The sequence below is a fragment of the Crinia signifera genome, chromosome 5 (genome assembly GCF_055691185.1).
Source record: "Crinia signifera chromosome 5, ASM5569118v1, whole genome shotgun sequence".
Taxonomy (NCBI): domain Eukaryota; kingdom Metazoa; phylum Chordata; class Amphibia; order Anura; family Myobatrachidae; genus Crinia; species Crinia signifera.
In genome coordinates this window covers 127,288,658-127,308,852 of record NC_139221.1, presented here as the reverse complement: position 1 = coordinate 127,308,852, position 20,195 = coordinate 127,288,658, and the positions used below count along the sequence as shown (strand labels likewise).

At 47.1% G+C, this 20,195-nt stretch overlaps 1 protein-coding gene across 2 annotated transcripts in view; it reads right to left on the bottom strand.

Moving 5' to 3' along the window:
* Positions 1-17,309, bottom strand: part of DUSP22 (dual specificity phosphatase 22) — a 97,697-nt gene extending 80,388 nt beyond the window's left edge. The window contains exon 1 of one of the 2 annotated variants that reach the window (XM_083188025.1): positions 16,991-17,309. In XM_083188025.1, coding sequence (XP_083044151.1) covers positions 16,991-17,011 — 21 coding nt within the window. In that variant the 5' untranslated portion in view covers positions 17,012-17,309. The remainder of the gene's footprint in view (positions 1-16,990) is intronic. The other variant, XM_083188024.1, reaches the window with a different exon arrangement.
* Positions 17,310-20,195: the final 2,886 nt, after the last annotated feature.

Genomic DNA, 20,195 nt, shown 5'->3' with positions numbered 1-20,195 from the left:
ATTACTTGCATCAGGCTGTGTTTACCTAATGCAGCGGTTCTCAAACTGTAGGTCCTGACCTTCTCAGCATGGGGTCGCGACTCCATGTTGCGGACAATCAGGCTGATGACTTTTCTAATCTCAGTCAGTAATTCAAGGAGTCTGAACAGTCTGTTGAGTTGTCTGTTATGTTAGACTCCTCCCATCATTTTGTGCCTCCACAATGCTGCCATGTCTGCTGACTACACATGTGATATGATGACCTTCTGCACCCGGGGTCCTGTCATTATTTTTATTGTCTGATGGGATACCAGGGCAAGATAGTTTGAGGACCCCTGACCGAATGCATGCGACCATGGGTTTAGACCACTGGCAAGTTCTCGAGTGCCAATCTGTAAGCAATTCCACAGGGGTGAGGATAGAAATGCCTGGGTGCCTTCCCCTTGCATCAAAATAGTGGGTAGGTTGCTCCTATATCAGGAACCAGGCGGCACTCCACAGACTTCACTTAATGTGCAAAAAGTTGTTTGTTTCAGCATCCACGTTTCAAAGCCAATGTGGCTTTTTCATCAGTGTTTATTTATCCTGATGAAAAAGCCACATTGGCTTTGAAACGTGGATGCTGAAATAAACACCTTTTTGCACATTAAGTGAAGTCCATGGAGTGCCACATGGTTCCTGATATAGGAGCAACCTACATATACATATATATATATATATATATATATATATATATATATATATATATATATATATATATATATATATATATATATGAGAAATGCAAGGGTAAAGCTTCCAAAAGGGTGTTGGCTACATGATACTTAGGGAATATCCCTTTATAATTTTTTTATAAACAGTTTCGGTACTTGTTTCCTAGCACGGCCACAATCTTGTGGATCGTGTACCTTTAAGTTAAGGTACACGATCCACACGATGGACCCGATTTCCTTTGAAATCAGGTCCATTTTGCCGGCAAAGACACAATATCGGGGGCATCGCGTCGGTCGGGACCATTAACATTGGTCCCGACGCGACCGACGCGATGCCCCCGATTTTTCCATAGGCTTCAATGTTAAAAAATATTTTAACATTGAAATCGTGTCGGGAAAGGTAAAATATCGGGGGCATCGCGACGGTCGGGACCATTAACATTGGTCCCGACGCGATGCCCCCGATTTTTCAATAGGCTTCAATGTTAAAATATTTTTTAACATTGAAATCGTGAGAAAATGTGAAAAATGTGAAATGGGCCAATATGACCCATTTCACATTGGAGATGTCCCCGTCGTCACCCCACGATAGACGCCAACCCGAAGCGTGGCGAGCGCAGCGAGCCCGCGAGGGTCGGCGGTGCGCGTCCTCCGACCTTTTCATTCTCCTACTATCCACGTCGGCGTGGAGTTGAGAATAGAATAGTGTGGCGAGCGCAGCGAGCCACCGAGCCCGAAGCGTGGCGAGCGCAGCGAGCCCCGCGAGGGGACGCGTATAACTTCACAGGTATACGCGTCCGCTCGCCACGCTTCGGGCTCGGTGGCTCGCTGCGCTCGCCACACTATTCTATTCTAAACTCCACGCCGACGTGGATAGTAGGGGAATGAAAAGGTCGGAGGACGCGCACCGCCGCCCCTCGCGGGCTCGCTGCGCTCGCCACGCTTCGGGTTGGCGTCTATCGTGGGGTGGGGTTTACGCCGTTAAATTTGGGGGGGTTGGGAATATTTTACATTGAATCCAATGTAAAATCGGGTCCCAGGGACCCGATTTACATTTCATTCAATCAAAAAATCGGGTCGGTCGCATCGCATGCGACCAAATCGCATGCGATGCGATCGACGCAATGTTTCCGACACGACCACCCCGATGTAAATCGGTGTGGCCGTGCTAGGAAACAAGTACCACAGTTTCTTATATAGCGCAGCATATTCCATTGCGCTTTACAGTAGGAGATGGTGGTAAACAAACTGGGTATTTTCAGACAGTCAAAGGTATGAGGGCCCTGCTCGCAAGCTTAAATTGTAGAGCACGGCTGTATAGATCATTCTTGCAAATGGCATTATCAACAAGCTTGGCTTGATGATGGTTAACAAATACAAATGATAAAGTTGTGCTTGTTGTATTTTGTTTCAAAACACTGTACAAGTAAAAAAAAAAAAAAGCCTTTCATATACAGATCAACTTCTGACATAAGGTGCATGCACATGATGCTATGGCCAATTTTGACGATACAATGCACTACATTGTGCATTTTCTAGTTAAAATTGACCTACCTGTAGCGTGCATTGGCATCCCAAGCTGTATACACATAGTGCAATATGTACCTTGTTTTCTACCGATATAGACTATATAGTGGCATGCATTAGATCAAAACACTGTCCATGGGTATAGGTGATAGGATTGACTGTCAATACGTCGAAACATAAAAAGGTCAACATACCTTCAGTCGACACAAGCAATAGGTTGAGTTTTTCACATTGTTTTGGCATCTATGTCGGCCAATATTGTGCATACACACTGAATGATATCAGCAGACGACACCATCATTTGGCTATATAGACAAATTGACCTACAAGTTCAGCAGACATCAACCATAATTAAGCCCCATACACACTAGACTAGAGCATGGATTTAGCCAAGTCTAGTCCTTGGGAGCTACCACAGATGATGTTTTCCAGATCACATAGCAGATGCACAGGTGTATTCATTACTCACTGACATTCTAAAAGTTCCACAGGTGAAATTAATTACTTCACTTGTGATTCTGTGGCCTGGAGAATGTTAACCATCTGGCGTACCAGCAGAGCTCCACCTGTAGCTCCTGAGGACTGGAATTGGCTACCCCAGCACTAGAGAATATTGTGAACAAACATCGCTCAGACAGGGGCGTCTAAGGTATCACGTTCGCAATATTGTCTAGTCAGTGAATACTTTTAATATTGTTAACGATGCGCGCTCCCATGTGACGTTAACTATGATTGACATCTACTGCACCGGTTCTCAAACTCTGTCCTCAGGACCCCACAAAGTGCATGTTTTGCAGGTCTCCTCACGGAATCAAGTGACATAATTAGCTCCACCTGTGGATCTTTTAAAATGTATCAGAGAGTAATGAGTGCACCTGCCGGGTGACCTGGAAAAATGTGCACTGTGTGGGACTGAGAACCACTGGTCTATTGAACATGCAGGTCAATTTGGCTATACAGGGAGTATGCATCAATAACGATATTGAGTGTAAACACTAGACGATATAGTGAATGATATCGCTCAGAAAGCGCTTTATGAGCGATATCTTTCAAAATACTCTTTAGTGTGTACAGGCCTTAAGAACCACTTTTTGTTGGCGCACACACAGAGAACTCCCTGAATTCTATTGTTAACATTTCTTCCTGGTTAAGAAATGGAGAAGCGTACAGCACAAGGAATTTGTTTTAAACGTATATAAAATAATAATGACAGGTTGCTTTATTTAATAGAACACTCAGATTCTGAAAAGAATAACCTCCAATCAAATACAGCAAACTGTCATTACTAATTTTATATATTAAAAAGGGATTTTTGTAAGAACTTACCGTTCGAATCCCTTTCTCTGATATGGTCCTGGTGACACAGCTCAACACTGGGATGTAGGAGGGTCCGAAGGAGCCAGGCACCTATCCTAAAGTTTTAGAGGGTAGGCTCCTCCCCTACTGCATCCCTGGACTCTTCAGTTCAATCTTTCAAAGCCACTGGAATACATTAACTCAGTACAAACGCCTGCACATATTATATGCACATTTTATAACAGAAACTGTTAACTTTTAACCATTTTAACATGAACATCATGAAACTTCTGGCATACTTACTGAGCGTAAGGGAGGGATCGCTGTGTCACCAGGACCATATCAGAGAAAGGGATTCGAACGGTAAGTTCTTACAAAAATCCCTTTTTCTCTTTCAATGGTCCTGGTGACACAGCTCAACACTGGGACGTTCCAGAGCCGGTCCTTTGGGAGGGTACGCTCAGGTCTGCAGCTCTCAGCACTGCTCGCCCGAATGATGCGTCCTCCGACGCGAACTCATGGAATCTATAGAATTTGGCAAATGTGTGAACAGATGACCAAGTGGCAGCTCTGCAAACCTGCTCAGCTGTGGCCCCATGTCGAACCGCCCAAGAGGTGGCAACTGACCTGGTGGTATGCGCATTTATTTTGGCCGGTACTGGTCTACCCACTTTGGTGTATGCAAAGGCTATCACAGACCGCAACCACCTAGCAATAGTCTGCTTAGATGCAGGCCAACCAATTTTGTGTACATCATACAATACCAACAATGTGTCAGTCTTCCTGACACTCTTCACTCTGTCCACATATATGCGTAAGGCACGCACAACATCCAAAGTTCTCAACTTGTCCCTTTTCTTAGAACCCTCTGGGGGTTGAAACACAGGTAGAACTATCTCCTGATTTAAATGGAAGGTAGATACCACCTTCGGTAAAAACTGAGGCACTGTTCTTAAAACAGCCCTGTCATCATGAAAAATTAAGAAGGGAGATTTACATGACAAAGCTCCCAATTCTGAAACTCTTTTAGCAGATGCTACTGCTAACAAAAACACTAGCTTCCACGTGAGAAACTTAAAGTCAGCCGACCTTAAAGGTTCAAATGGTGCCTTTTGAAGGCATTCCAAAACCAGTGATAGATCCCAAGGTGCTACTGGTTGCTTGTATGGAGGTTTCAACCTGGATACTCCTTGTAAAAAGGTTTGAATTTCCGGCAAAATGGCTATCTTTTTCTGGAAATAGATGGACAAGGCCGAAATCTGCACCTTCAGTGACTGAAGGCTTAGCCCCGATGAAAAACCATCTTGTAAGAATTCCATCATTCTTGATAGCTTAAAATGAGATGTATGAGCCTTTCTTCTCTCACACCATCGAATGTAAGTCTTCCAGACTCTATAATAATTTGCCGAAGATACAGCTTTTCTGGCTTTTATCATCGTCTGTACTACTGCCTCAGAAAACCCTTTTCTTTTCAAAATGGTGGTTTCAATAGCCAGGCCGTCAAAATCAATCGATCTGAATCCAGGTGATTGAATGGGCCTTGTCTTAGAAGGTCTGGTCTCAGAGGTAGACGCCATGAGTCCACAGACAACCTCTGAAGCCTCGAGTACCAGGACCTCCTTGGCCAATCTGGGGCCACTAAGATCACTGGAACCTTCTGCCCCTGTATTTTCTTCAGAAGTCTCGGTAACATTGGTACTGGTGGGAATGCATAAAGGAGATCTCCCTGCCAGTGAATAGTCATGGCATCCACTGCCTCCGCTAGTGGATCCCTTGTTCTGGCATAGAACCTGGGCACTTGACGGTTGACCCTGGATGCCATCAGGTCCACATCCGGAGTTCCCCACATCGAAGTGATTTGGTGAAACACCTGAGGGTGTAAGCTCCATTCCCCTTCCTTGAGCTCCTCCCTGCTCAGGAAGTCGGCTTCTATATTCTCTATTCCTGGAATGAATATAGCCGATACAGCTGGAACATTCTGTTCCGCCCATAGGAAGATTCTGGACACCTCCCACATGGCCAATCTGCTGCGTGTACCTCCCTGGTGATTCAGATACGCCACAGCTGTGGCATTGTCGGTCTGAATCCTCAAAGGGAGGTTCTGTAACCTGTCTCCCGCCAAGGAAATCACTTTCCAGACAGCTCTCAACTCCAAGATGTTGATTGGTAACGCTGATTCCTCTGCCGTCCACAGGCCCTGAAGCCTGAGATCCAGGACTATTGCCCCCCAGCCCCTGAGACTGGCGTCGGTAGTTACTATCAACCAGTCCCAGGTCTGTAATGACCGACCCCACTGAAGGGAATCTACTTCTGTCCACCATTTCAAGGATTCTCGAGTGTCCGAAGACAGCACTATCATCTCGGATTTCATGGTCAAAGTGTTTCCTGACCAGGCTGACAAAATGTTCCATTGGAACCTCCGAGAGTGGAACCTGGCAAATTGAAGCGTCTCGAATGACGCCACCATCTTCCCCAGGAGCTTGAGGCACCTCCATACTGAAATGCTCTGAGCCCTGAGAATCTCCTGGACTAGGGTGACCAGATCCCTGGCCTTTACCTCCGGGAGGAATACCCGATGAAGATGGGTGTCCAGTATGACTCCCAAGAATTGGAGCCTTTGTGACGGTACCAACTGAGATTTTTGCAAATTTAAAATCCAGCCGTGAGCCTGCAAAAAACTGATGGCCTCTGCCAAGTGACTCTGCAGCATGGCTGCTGACTCTGCTTTGAACAGGAGATCGTCCAAATAGGGTATTACTGTGATTCCCCTAAGCCTCAGCACCGCCGCCATCACTGACATTATCTTTGTGAATACCCTTGGCGCGGTTGCTAGCCCAAAGGGTAACGCCCGGAATTGTAAATGCAGGTCTCCTATGGCAAACCTCAACAGGGTCTGATGCTCCGGGTGTATAGGGACGTGCAAATATGCGTCCTGGACATCCATGGACGCCAAAAAATTCTCCCTGGTCCAGACTCAGGAGTACTGACCGTAGGGACTCCATTTTGAAATGGTCTACCCATAAATGAACATTTAGGGATTTCAAATTTAGTATTGGTCTGAAAGACCCGTCTGGTTTGGGCACCAGGAACAGCGTGGAGTAAAAGCCTTTCTTCCACTCTGCCCTGGGGACTGGTGTAACCACCCCTTTTTCCAAAAGGGAGTGAGCTGCTCTCACAAGAGCTGTACGAAGCCGTGCCTCCTTTGGTAAGGATGTGGGGATGAACCTCTTCGGAGGCGGCCCTCTGCAAGGGATTTTGTAACCTTGTGTTATAATATCTAACACCCAGGCATCCTGGCCTAGAGAAGCCCAAGCGTCCCTGAAGAGTGTGAGACGCCCCCCCACTTTTGTCACTGTCGGGCGAAGCCCCCGACAGTCATGCAGAGGGTTTATCCTCTCCTTTTGTGGCAGGCTTCTTGTGAAAAGAGCCAAATTTTGACTTTTGTGTCTTGCCTCTAGAGGACTGAAACCTTCCCCTGAAAGACTGTCCTCGAAAGGACGCACCACCTCTAGGGGAGGGCCGAAAGGACGGCTTAAAAGCAGAAAATCTGGACGTCTGCTTTGCTGAGGAGGCCGGCAGGAATGTACTTTTGCCGCCCGTGGCCTGCTTTATAATCTCCTCTAATTCGGTACCAAAAAGTACCTTTCCTTTGAAGGCTAATGTTTCCAGAGCCTTCTTGGACTCATTGTCTGCTTCCCAGGCTTTAAGCCAAAGCACTCTCCTGGCATTAATGGAGACTGTGGACACTCTGGTTGCCATTTTAATAGCTTCCTCCTCTGCTTCCACTGCATATTCTGCAGCTGCCTTAATCTTTTCTGCAAGCAGTAACGCACCAGGGTCAGCTTGCAGCATGGTGCATAATTCACCAGCCCACTCTATCATGGCCTTAGAGACCCAGGCTGAAGCAATAAGGGGCCGTAAGGTAAACCCCACCCCTTCAAAGATAGCCTTGAGGTTACCCTCCAGCTTTTTATCCACAGAATCTTTGAAAGCTGCACCGCCCTGTACTGGTAATACAGTAGCCTTGGACAAACGTGCCACTGAAGCGTCCACAACTGGGACCTTTTCCCAGAGCTCCGCATGAGACTCTGGCATGGGGTACAGACTAAGGAATCGCTTAGGCATCTGTAGCCTCTTATCAGGAGTTTTCCAAGCCCCTTCTAACAATTCCTGTAACCCCTCATCTGAAGGAAAAGTAACAGCCTCCTTCCGCTGTCGCTTAAAAACACCTTTAACAGGAGTCTTATCCTCCACAGACAGCTTTAAAGCCTGCTTCACAGCTACAATGAGATCCTCTATACCAGCAGCAGAGTTCTCTTCCACATCATCACCCTGATCCCAGGGGATGTCAGTATACTCTCCTTCCTCCTCATCTACCACAGTAGTCAAAGCATAAGACCTTCTAGGGGTCCCTGCCACATCATCCATTTTGTCCAGCATTTCACTGAACCTGTTGATCCCTTTTGCAGTATCCTGCATCACCTGAATCAGCGCAGGATCTGCCTGGGTAAGAGGCAAGGAGCCAGACGACTGCTGAGATGATGGCATAGGTCTCTGTGATTCTACCAGCCCATCACTCTGCCTGTCCAAAAGCTGCACCAAAGGCCCCATACACACCAGAACGACCAGGATCGTCTAACGATCGGCTACCGATTTGGCGTGCACTTTCCTGGTGCGCTCTCCCGCTGCCGGTAAACGACTAGGGAACGATCATGTTCCCTGGTGCACACGATTAGCTAACGATCCGACATCGGTAACGATGGTCGTACGACCGTCGGATGTGCGGATCGTTAGTAAATCGCGAGTACAGTGGTACAGTCGTTTTTAAAATGTTAATAAGGGGCAGGGCTAGCATAGTGGGGCAAGGGGGAAGGAAAAAAGAAAACAAAGAATATGGGCTGGGCTAGCAGAGGGGGTACAAAGACTAGGGGCCATTTTGCAGGACCTCATTTCTGCTTTGTGACTAGTGAGGCTTGGTGTATACCTGCTGAACGCTGCACATTGCTATTTTTGGCTGCTTTGTTTTTGCTTTGCACTACAAAGTTTGCTTTTTGCTTTTCCCATACTGCTATTTGCGTTATGGATTCTGCCCAGCAAGATTTCCTGCTTTCCTACGCTGTGCTCAGGGTGAGGAGGATGAGGGCCCAGCGCAGGAAGGCTCGATCTTGCTGGACCAAGCAGTGGCTCCTGGGCCGACAGGCGCGGTCTCATATGCCCCTGCTGATGGAGATTCGCGAGAATAATCCCCAGGATTATCGGAATTTCCTTCGCATGGACGATGAGACCTTCCAGGAGCTGCTGCGTCTGGTCACCCCCCACATCCAGAAGCAGGATACCAAGTACCGGATGGCTATCCCTGCTGAGGACCGGCTGGTGGTGACCCTCCGTTTCTTGGCTACAGGACGATCGCTGGCGGACCTAAAGTTTGGATCCATCATTTCCCCGCAAGCGTTGGGACTCATCATCCCGGAGACCTGTAAAGCCATCGTGAAGGTCCTGCAGCATCAGTATTGCAAGGTAAGTAAAAATGTACTAGACACGTGTAGTGAAAATAACTGTTTTTTTATTAAATAAGTAAAAGACTGCAATATTTTTTTACAAATGTACTGAGGTAGAGACAATTTTTTGTTGTAGAAATATAAAAAAGGTACAAAAACAGTATTGCTACTATTACAGCTCTGTCCTGGCATGAGGTAGAGAAAAGTAAATTTTTTTGAAAAAAATGCACTTTTTGGCTACATCACGTGTTGCATAGTGCAGATGCAATGGTCCCGGCACCATTGATGTGCACTATGCACCACGTGAAGCTTTGAGGCATCTGCAATGCTGCACCCTGCATGCAGCAATGGTGACATCACGAATAAAATATTAGCAAAGTGCCCAAAAAAGTATAATACTGAACATACAACCAAACAGAAGTCACCTTGCCATGCGGTCACAGGTAGCATTGCAGATGCTGCATGTAGCACAGATCATAAAAACACCCTCATGCATCTGTGGTGCATAGAACAGAAGCAATAGTCCCGGCCCCATTGCTCTGAACTATGCACCACAGCTGCAGGAAGGTGTTTTCAGTATTTGTGCAACAAGCAGCATCTGCAATACTGCACCCTGCATGCAGCAATGGTGACATCACAGATAAAATATTAGCAAAGTGCCCAAAAAAGTATAATACTGAACATACAACCAAACAGAAGTCACCTTGCCATGCGGTCACAGGTAGCATTGCAGATGCTGCATGTAGCACAGATCATAAAAACACCCTCATGCATCTGTGGTGCATAGAACAGAAGCAATAGTCCCGGCCCCATTGCTCTGAACTATGCACCACAGCTGCAGGAAGGTGTTTTCAGTATTTGTGCAACAAGCAGCATCTGCAATACTGCACCCTGCATGCAGCAATGGTGACATCACAGATAAAATATTAGCAAAGTGCCCAAAAAAGTATAATACTGAACATACAACCAAACAGAAGTCACCTTGCCATGCGGTCACAGGTAGCATTGCAGATGCTGCATGTAGCACAGATCATAAAAACACCCTCATGCATCTGTGGTGCATAGAACAGAAGCAATAGTCCCGGCCCCATTGCTCTGAACTATGCACCACAGCTGCAGGAAGGTGTTTTCAGTATTTGTGCAACAAGCAGCATCTGCAATACTGCACCCTGCATGCAGCAATGGTGACATCACAGATAAAATATAAGCAAAGTGCCCAAAAAAGTATAATACTGAACATACAGCCAAACAAGAAGCTGCAACATGCAGCATCAGAAAAAATGCATAGCATCTTACGACAAATCCTGTAATAAAACAGGGGTGTCATCAGTCCCCGTACCCTCTTCCAGCAATGAAGAGTACAGATGGGTGTAGCGAGGAGGTGTGGTTGATATGCTAGAGGATTGTCCGCTAGTTGGTGTTGTTTCCTGCAACGAGGCAGGGATGGGCGATGTTAATTCGGTACTGGTGGATGGTGTATCTTCCCACGGTACAAGGCCGGCCAAATGCGTCTGAAATGACAAACGGCGAATGCGACCCATAAACACCAGCTCACTGCAGACACGTTCAAAAGCCATCTGTTGTGCGGGTTCCAATTGGCGTAAGCTCGCTGCCACATATTTCCCATATGTGTCAAAACGGTCTGGGGGCCTACGCAGCACCTCTTCAGCTCGCTGTAGCAATTCATCCTCTGGTTCATGGACCGGCTTACATCTTTTTTTTTTTTTTTTTTGGGTCGTTACCGGCGGTGTGGGTGTTTCTGGCACTCCGCTAAATGTACCTGAGGATACAGGGCCAGACTGTTCCAGGGGTGGGTTTGTGCAGATCTCTTTTTCTGTACTTGTGGTCTGTTGAAAAAAAAACACAAAGACATGTCAAACTAATGTTTTTTTTCTATTTCTTTTTCTCCCAGTTCCCCAACACCGTGCAAGAGTGGAAAGATATTGCTGCGGAATTTGAGGACACTTGGAATTTCCCTAATTGTGGAGGAGCTATTGACGGCAAACACGTGCGCATCAACCAGCCACCCCACAGTGGATCTTATTACTTTAATTATAAAGGGTACTTCAGCATAGTGCTGATGGCTGTGGTGAATGCCAATTATGAATTTATTTTTCTGGATGTCGGCAGGAATGGGCGAGCCTCAGATGGTGGAACTTTGAAGGACACAAAGTTCTACCACAGGCTCGTCTCCAACAGCATGCACTTGCCGACAGTCCAGGAAACCAAACATGGTCTGAATTTTGTGTTCGTGGCGGATGAGGCATTTGGACTTCATGAACACATCATGAAGCCATATGCCAAAAGGGGACTAGACCACGACAAAAGGGTCTTCAATTACAGGCTGTCCAGGGCACGGCGGCTTGTGGAAAGTGCGTTCGGTATCATGGCTAGCCGATTTCGCATTTTCCACACGGCCATAAACCTGCGCCTGGACAAAATAGATTGGGCCGTCATGGCGTGCTGTGTCCTGCACAATTTGTTGCGCCGGAAAGAAAGGCCCAATCGCCAAAGTGGACCATCGCCTGATGAGGACCCAGAAGAGCCAAGGGAAGTAGCCCCAATCTCATCCCTGCAAACGCCGGCACTGCAGTATCGAGGGAGTGCGCGTGCCAAACAGGTCAGGGATGAGTACAAGGCCTACTTCAATGGAGTGGGTGCTGTCCCTTGGCAGGAGGACCACATATAATTGGCCGGCAAATGAATTTAAAGTGGAGACAAAAAACTGAAAAAACTTGTGTAATCAGTGGGATGGTACTTACCGATAAGGCCTGTGAACTTTCATCCTGTACTGGCACCACGTCATCTGTTTCGCTCTCTACCATGAGGCAAAGCCCCGTCCTTGGTAACTCCTGGCTCAAGGTGAAGCAAATCAGGTCGTAGTACCAAAGGGACGTTTCATAGACATCTGCTGCTCCTGCCCCTGATTTTTTGGACGCCTGTATCTTTTTGTGTTCCTTGAGGAACACAGTCCGCAGGTTTTGGATTTTCTTTTTGACCCATTCGGAGTTGGCATCTGGGTTGTGACTGCGGCTGAACTGGACAAGGTCCTCCAGGGCTTGACTGCGCTTTACTTTATTGCTGTAGTCCTTTGATTTGGTTTTCCAAAGGCACTCATGTTCCCTGTATTGTTCGATGAATGCCTCAATGAACTCTCTTTCTTTTTGTATGGCTTGTGACATGTCTGCCCAAAAAAAAAATATTTAACAATAAATATACATTCACACAATGAAGGAAAATTAAATGTATTATTATTTCTTAAAAGGACATTAGGAAGACAGTACAGGTGGGGTGGGCTGCTGTGTCCTAATTAGCAGGCCAGTGGATACACAGTACAGGTGGGGTGGGCTGCTGTGTCCTAATTAGCAGGCCAGTGGATACACAGTACAGGTGGGGTGGGCTGCTGTGTCCTAATTAGCAGGCCAGTGGATACACAGTACAGGTGGGGTGGGCTGCTGTGTCCTAATTAGCAGGCCAGTGGATACACAGTACAGGTGGGGTGGGCTGCTGTGTCCTAATTAGCAGGCCAGTGGATACACAGTACAGGTGGGGTGGGCTGCTGTGTCCTAATTAGCAGGCCAGTGGATACACAGTACAGGTGGGGTGGCCTGCGGCGGCCTGTTTACATTGCTGCGCCTGGCACACTGTGCAACCTGCGGTGGGGCACCATTGGTGGACAGTGGGGACACATACAGGTGGGGTGGGCTGTGCTGGGACCAACAAACAGTGGTGGGCAGTGGGGACACATTACAGGTGGGCACCATTGGTGGACAGTGGGGAAGGGCTTTTGTAGAGGGCTGCGTGCAGTTCACATACCTGTTTTTTGTTTTGGCAGCTTCCCACGCCGAGAACCTCCGTAGCTGTGCTGTCTGCGGCATCCACGAGGCAAAATGGCTGCGGTGGGAGTGTCTTTATAAACAAGCCGGATTGGAACGACGGTCCGTACGACGGGAGCACACACAATGTGCTTCAGATGTGCATACAATCAGCACCCGACCTGCGGTCGGATTGGAGATTCTGCTGCAGGAGGCAAAATCTCCAATGCGACACACGACGTGACGGGAGCGCGCATCCCGTCGCAAACGATCCTGATTGTGAGTGAAAAACGAACGATTGACCCACAATGCATGCACAACCGTCGTTACAACGGTCGAAATTAGCCCTAATCGTGAGCTAATCTTTCTGGTGTGTACGGGGCCAAAGCGTTAACTGACCTGCCTAGGGCCCTGGCCCACGCAGGTTCCATCTGCTCTGCCCTATGGGGTTCACTGCCCATGGGTCTCACATCAGCGCAAGTAATACATAAGCCCCCCTTGGCCATCTGCTCAGGGACAGACTTTTGTGTGCAAACATTGCACGCGCTCAGTGCACTAAGGGCTCCCTCCCCCAAAACCACAGCCTGATGCTCAGACATGATGCAAGTGATAAATGTATATCTATCAGTATACACAGTGCAAACAATGTACAAGCGTTTATACAGAGGCAATGCACCCAATCACTTATCTGTCTGTTGGTTTCAACTGCGGGGAAGCGATGCCCAGGAAATCCAAGTCACTCTGCCAGGATCAGTAAGCCAGCTCAGCTCCGCTGCAAGCGTTCTGAAAGGCGCCAAAGTCAGAGTGAAGGAAGAGACCACAGGTCCCTGCTGCTGCGGGGTCCGTGACCTTTTGGCGCCAACCACCCCCAGCCAGCCGCTCCTCAGGTAGGATTTCCTAGTTCCAGTGTCTCCCCCTCAACTGGGGATCACTTGGAACATGCCTGTCACAACGCTGCTGTCCTCTCATCTAGGAGCTCAGCGTGTAAGCTCCGCATAAAATGGCCGCCGCCATCACGGAGCGCCTGTCCCCCATGATCCCCACCTAAATGTGGAGCCGGTTTCAGGGTACTCCGGAGCCCAGGCAGCCTTTTGGAAAAAGGCTATAAGCGCTGCACAGGGAGACCAGACAGTGTCTCCCCTGTGCACAGTGAGCTGACAGGACGCGCTTCTGTCAGCTCCTGCTGCGCTAGCAGTGTGAGGATTCACTATGAGAATCCTCACACTGTGCCTACCTAGCTAGGGTAAAAGTTAATAAAACAATAAAAATCCCCTAACTACTCTAATTCTTCGGCTGCTCCTGCAGCCCTTTAGAATAGCACCCACTCCAGTGGGCACCTAACACGAACTGAAGAGTCCAGGGATGCAGTAGGGGAGGAGCCTACCCTCTAAAACTTTAGGATAGGTGCCTGGCTCCTTCGGACCCTCCTACATCCCAGTGTTGAGCTGTGTCACCAGGACCATTGAAAGAGAAAGACATTTATTGCGCTGTTCTTATCTCCTTGTAGCGGGGATGGGTCATAGGGTCAACTGTATAAAGGTTGACATACATTGGGTCGACCACTAAAGGCTGACGGGGCTTAGGTGAATACATAAAAAGGGTCTACTTAGCTAAAGTCGGCAGGTTCAAAAGGATGACACAAGCATTGGGTTGACAGTCAAAAGGTCAACATGAGTTTTTTTTAAACAAAATGGTTTACAATTTGAAACAAAAGGCGGCACTTCACTCCCTTCCATCCACTAGGACGTGGCGGGAGTATAGAACAGTGTGCCGGAATTGAGGGGGATGTGGTGCACCAATACGGTGTCCATGTCGACATTCGGGACAAGAAAGAAAGTGAAAGACTCATGTCGACCCTTTGGCTATCGACATAATGCTGGCGTCAATCTTTTGACCCCATCAACCTTTTTCATGTGTCGACTTAAGCCCTGTCGACCTGAACTTGGTCGACCCAATGACCCATACCCTTTAGAAGCTGCACAAATTGTTTGAATAGCAGAAGTAGAATTTGAGATCACAAGATATTAATAATAAACTTTACAATCATAATGTATTTTTTACCATGTATAATGCTTCTGAATGCTGTAGATGGATCCCTGAAAGCTGGCACGTTGTGAATTAAACATTTGTTAAATTAATGATGCTTAACTGTTTAGAATGTGTAGCCAACCCTAGGCCTCGAGAGCTACCAACAGCGCATGTTTTGCAGGTCTCCTCACAGAAGCACAATGTGTCAGTGATTAATGAGTTGTCTGGAAAATGTGAAATGTTGGTAGCTCTCGAGGGCTAGGGTTGGCTACCACTGCTGTAGTACCCCTTTTACACCAATAACACTGAAAACAGTTCTTATCTGGGTTAAAATGTTTATGTGTACAAGGCCATAAAAGTATAAAGATAGACTTTTTAGAAGCAAGTAGTGAAATGTCCAAAATCTAGTTGAATTAATTGTGATGAAATACATTACAATAAACAAAAAAAAAATGGTACTTATGTACTAACTGGGCTGCCGATTTTGAAATCGGGTCCATCGCATCCGATGCGATGGACCCGATTTTTCCATAGGATTCAATGTTAAAATGGACTTTTCCCATTGAATTCCATTTTAACATGGAATTCAATGGGAAAAGGGGTCCTTTTCATACCCCTACTATCCAAGTGGGCATGGAGTTGGATATAAACCTGTGGCGAGCATAGCGAGCCACCGAGCCCCGCGAGGGGACACAGAATACCGTTCGCTCGCCTCGCTACGCTCGCCACAGGTTTATATCCAACTCCATGCCCACTTGGATAGTAGGGGTATGAAAAGGACCCTTTTTTCCCATTGAATTCCATGTTAAAATGGACTCAGTCCATTTTAACATTGAATCCTATGGAAAAATCGGGTCATCGCATCGCATGCGATATGGTTGTATGCGATGTGATGCGATGCGATATCGCATCGCATCTGATTGTATGCCTTAAGTTAAGGCATACAATCAAAAAATCGGCAGCCCAGATAATACATAAGTACCAAAAAAATAACAGTAAATTAAAGCAGTGCTATCACCCATAGCAACTAACTTGATCCACAGTACAGCTTGGAAAATATAATCCAAATGGGCCTGATTCGTCTATTAAAAAACTAAAAACATGTTACAATGCAGGTGGGGCAGATGTAACATGCAGATAGAGTAAAGGTGGTAAACACTGGCCGATATATCGCCCGCTGGAATGTACAGACAATATATGGATGGACCATTGGCCAGTGTGTATCATGATAGATCTATGAACAGCTTAGTTCATAGATATATTGCATTGGCTGTGCAACACACAGCTGTATCCAGCTCTAGGTTTGCGTGGGGTGTGTTTAATCCGAAAACTACATTGCAGTTCAAAAATAAAGCCAATATCTGTGGGCTACATGCACAGGCAGCCAGTATCTACCCTACACAGAAACAGAGTGTGTGTGATGGATTGAGTTCTCTTGAGCAGCAATGCTATTTACTATACTCGACAATGTGCAATTTATAATATAAAGTATGTTTTGGGAGAGTACAGAACTTGAACTGTCCTGCAGAGTTCAGTGAGGCTACCTCAGCACGGCTAGCAATGGGGGCAAGAGCTTTGCCTCATAAATTACACAGCCCATTCCAGCTTTGTGGCTATGAGAGAAGATATGGCCAAGCCACCCTGTATTCCCTCTGCTTGTGCTTGCCCATGGAAATGAGCTATTTCTTGTACGTCACCAAATGAAGTCATGCATGCAAGCAGCTATATCATCAGTCCGTGACCAAGACAGAAGCCATAGTCCCAATAAGCCGCAGGAGCAGGCACACCCCCATGAGATCATCATGCTGGGTGACTTATAGCAAAGTGCAGCTACATACTATCCCTAAATACATTAGGTTACACAGAGAGCAGAGCAGCCATGACACAGCAGGAGTTACAGCCCTGCTCGTGGTGTGGAGTAAAAATATAAGGCTGCACTAGTCACTGTCCCACGGAGGACAGCAGCACTAGAGTGCACACAGCAGAGCTCTTCCCTATAGGGTGCCCACCCAGTGCTGCTGGGACTTACCGAGGGTGGGGCAGTCACATCGCGATATGACAGCCTGTCCGACACATCTATTTATAAACACAGACCTACTGTAGGGAAATAGATAAGCCATGCACTGTACAGTACCTTATTCATTCCATTACCCATTGCTGTGGCTGGGCTGCACTGACAGTACAACAGGAAGCACAACGTGCACAGAGCTTCTGCTGCTCGCTCAGTAGTGTCCGGCTGCTGCTGACATGTGTGCAGGTGTGTGAGTGCAGTGTGCCTGGCTAGTCTGGGAGAGAGCTCTGACGTTCCCTAGGATCGGGGCTGGTTACGTTTGCCTGGCTTAGTGATCACTCAGCAACAGCTGGAGCTGCTCCTTGCTCAACATGCCGCCGGGCCCGCCCGCCTGGCTCTGCGCTCTCCCCTCCTGCTGGCTGACTCCTTGTTTACACGGCCTCCTGTCACACAGTCACAGGAGGCTCACTACTGACCTCTGCCGGGCCCTGTTGCTGCTCCAACGCTGCTCATTCAAAAATCTCAATAAAAATTATTAATTAAAAAAATTATAATAATAATACTTGTACACAAAACTTGGCAACGAAATTTTGATTTCTGTGCATTGCATGGTTCGGTACTCTTTACCTAGAACGGCGCCCGCGATTTCAATCGCGGGCGCCGTTCTAGGTAAAGAGTACCGAACCATGCAATGGGGGTAAAAATCGCGGTGATCGCGGTCATCGCGGGCATCGCGGGTAAATCGGGATGGCCGCGATGGCCGCGATGACCGTGATCACCGCGATTTTCCCATAGGGAACAATGTTAAAACGGCAGATTGACCGCGATTTTACTATTAAATGCCTCAATGGACCCGATTTGGGGCCAAATTAACCCTTAAATGGCCCCCCAAATTTTTAACGCCACCCCACGATCCACGCCAACCCGAAGCGTGGCGAGCGCAGCGAGCCCGCGAGGGGCGGCGGTACGCGTCCTCCGACCTTTTCATGCCCTACTATCCACTAGGGCGTGGTGTGAGAATATAATAGTGTGGCGAGCGCAGCGAGCCACCGAGCCCGAAGCGTGGCGAGCGCAGCGAGCCCCGCGAGGGGACGCGGATACCTTCACAGGTAGACACGTCCCGTGAAACTGGTCTGTTTGGTTCCAGAGAAATCTGCTATCAAACAACATAAACAGTCATGAAATTACATTTAAGAAATGAAAAAAAAAAAATGGTTTAACCTCAATATCCCTGGAACCAATTAACCCATATGGATCCAGCCTGGTATCAGATTGAAGGCCCAGCGATTTGGGTTCGACTGAGATCAACCTCGAGCTTCAGTGATGCCGAAGGGGGAACTGGCAGTCGTTGGAACTGGGTGGGGTAGGAATTAGCGGGTTCCATGTTATCCTATAGGGAAAACGTTCCAGCTTTGCCTGGCAGTACTGTATCTCCGGTTCCCAGGGGGCTAGAGACACGGGGCTGGAAAGCCCCATCCCTCAGCAACAAAATGGGCTAATGGGTGGTCCTGTGCACCCCCAGACCACCCCCTAGATTCGCCTATGGGTCCAACATAAATGGCCCCCAAAGACAGGAATATCAGAAGGCCAAGTCTCATTATGACTCCCTTCTTGCAGCGGCAGCAACTAAGGGAATTTCTAACTCTAACTTTCATTTTTACAATCATGGTAATAAAACTGCGTGTTATCTATCATGCCTATTGCGAGGTACTAGGCCCACAGCCATAGTTAAAACTCTAAAAAAATTCTCTGGGGGAGAGGACACACAAGGGCAAGGAGATTCTTCAAATATTTAATGAATTTTACACCAAACTATATGCCCAAAATGCTATAGACCAAACTCAGAAAACTTTATTCAGGGACTCAGTCACTATCCCCAAAATCTCGGACTTGCACAGAGAACGGATAATGGCCCCTATTACAGATGAGGAAGTAAAACAAGCCATTGTTTTATTGAAACCCCTCAAAGCTCCGGGACCAGATGGTTTTTCTGGGGAATTCTACAAAATTCTAGCTCCAAAGATAGGGGACACCCTTAAAGATGTCTTTAATGCAATTCTGACTGGCACCGAGGTACCACTGTATTTTAACTCAGCAGTGATTAAGGTATTGCCCAAAGCGGGCAGAGATTTGGAGGATCCTGGATCCTTCAGGCCTATTTCTCTGCTTAATGCAGACTATAAACTGCTTACCAAAATCATCGCCGAACGGTTGAAGTATGTATTGCCCACGGTGGTTGACCATGATCAGACTGGGTTTATTTGTGATAGGCATTCGGTGGTGAATGTCCGGAAGGTTTTGGCGGCGATTCAGAAACTGCAAGGTGAAGGTCTCCCAGGTGGCCAAGCAATTATATCACTGGATGCTGAAAAAGCATTTGACTTGGTCACCTGGGATCACCTCTACGAAACCTTGTCTAGGTTTGGGTTCCCGCCCACTTTTGTTGATCTGCTTAAGAATTTATACAGATGCCCAAAGACTCAGATTGCTTGTAACGGTTATTTATCTGATCCCTTCGAAATACAGAGGGGGACTAGACAGGGGTGCCCCCTGTCCCCCCTCTTGTTTGCCTTGGCTCTTGAGCTGCTGGCAGTGGTGCTATGCTCCAACCCACGGTTCCGGGGCATCCAGATAGGGAGCACCACTTTGAAATTATGTCTCTTCGCTGATTACATGTTATTATTCGTTTCAGACCTAGAATCATCGATACCTGTGGTACTAGGCTTACTCAATGATTTTGGGTCATTTGCCGGCTACAAGATTAATATGTGCAAGTCCGAGGTTTTACAGATCTCCTCCCTGAATATTGATCCTCCATTACCACCGTTAATAACTAACCATTTCCAAATTTCTAAACAATTAATTAAATACCTGGGTATCCATATTCCGAATGATACGTCAAAACTATATCAACTTAATTTTACCCCGATCATATCCCAAATATTGACTATGTTAGATAACTGGAGTGGTCTGCCATTATCCATGATGGGTAGGGCAGCTGTTCTACAATCTATTATCTTTCCAAAATTATCCTATTGTATACAAATGTTGCCTATCTCGTTATCCAGAAAAGATATGGCCAAGGTTAACACCCTATTTTCTAAATTCCTATGGCAGGGTAAGAAACCCCGACAAGCTAGGCACAAAACATTTCTTAAAAAGGCAGACGGAGGTCTAGGGATTCCCAATGTACAGGCGTTCACTCAGGCGGTCTTTCTTAGGTATATTCTGGACTGGCTGCAGAATGGACAGTCTTATACTCACAGAGCATTGAAAAATGACATTGTGGCCCCGTACTCTCTGGCAGCGTTACTGCATTTACCATGCA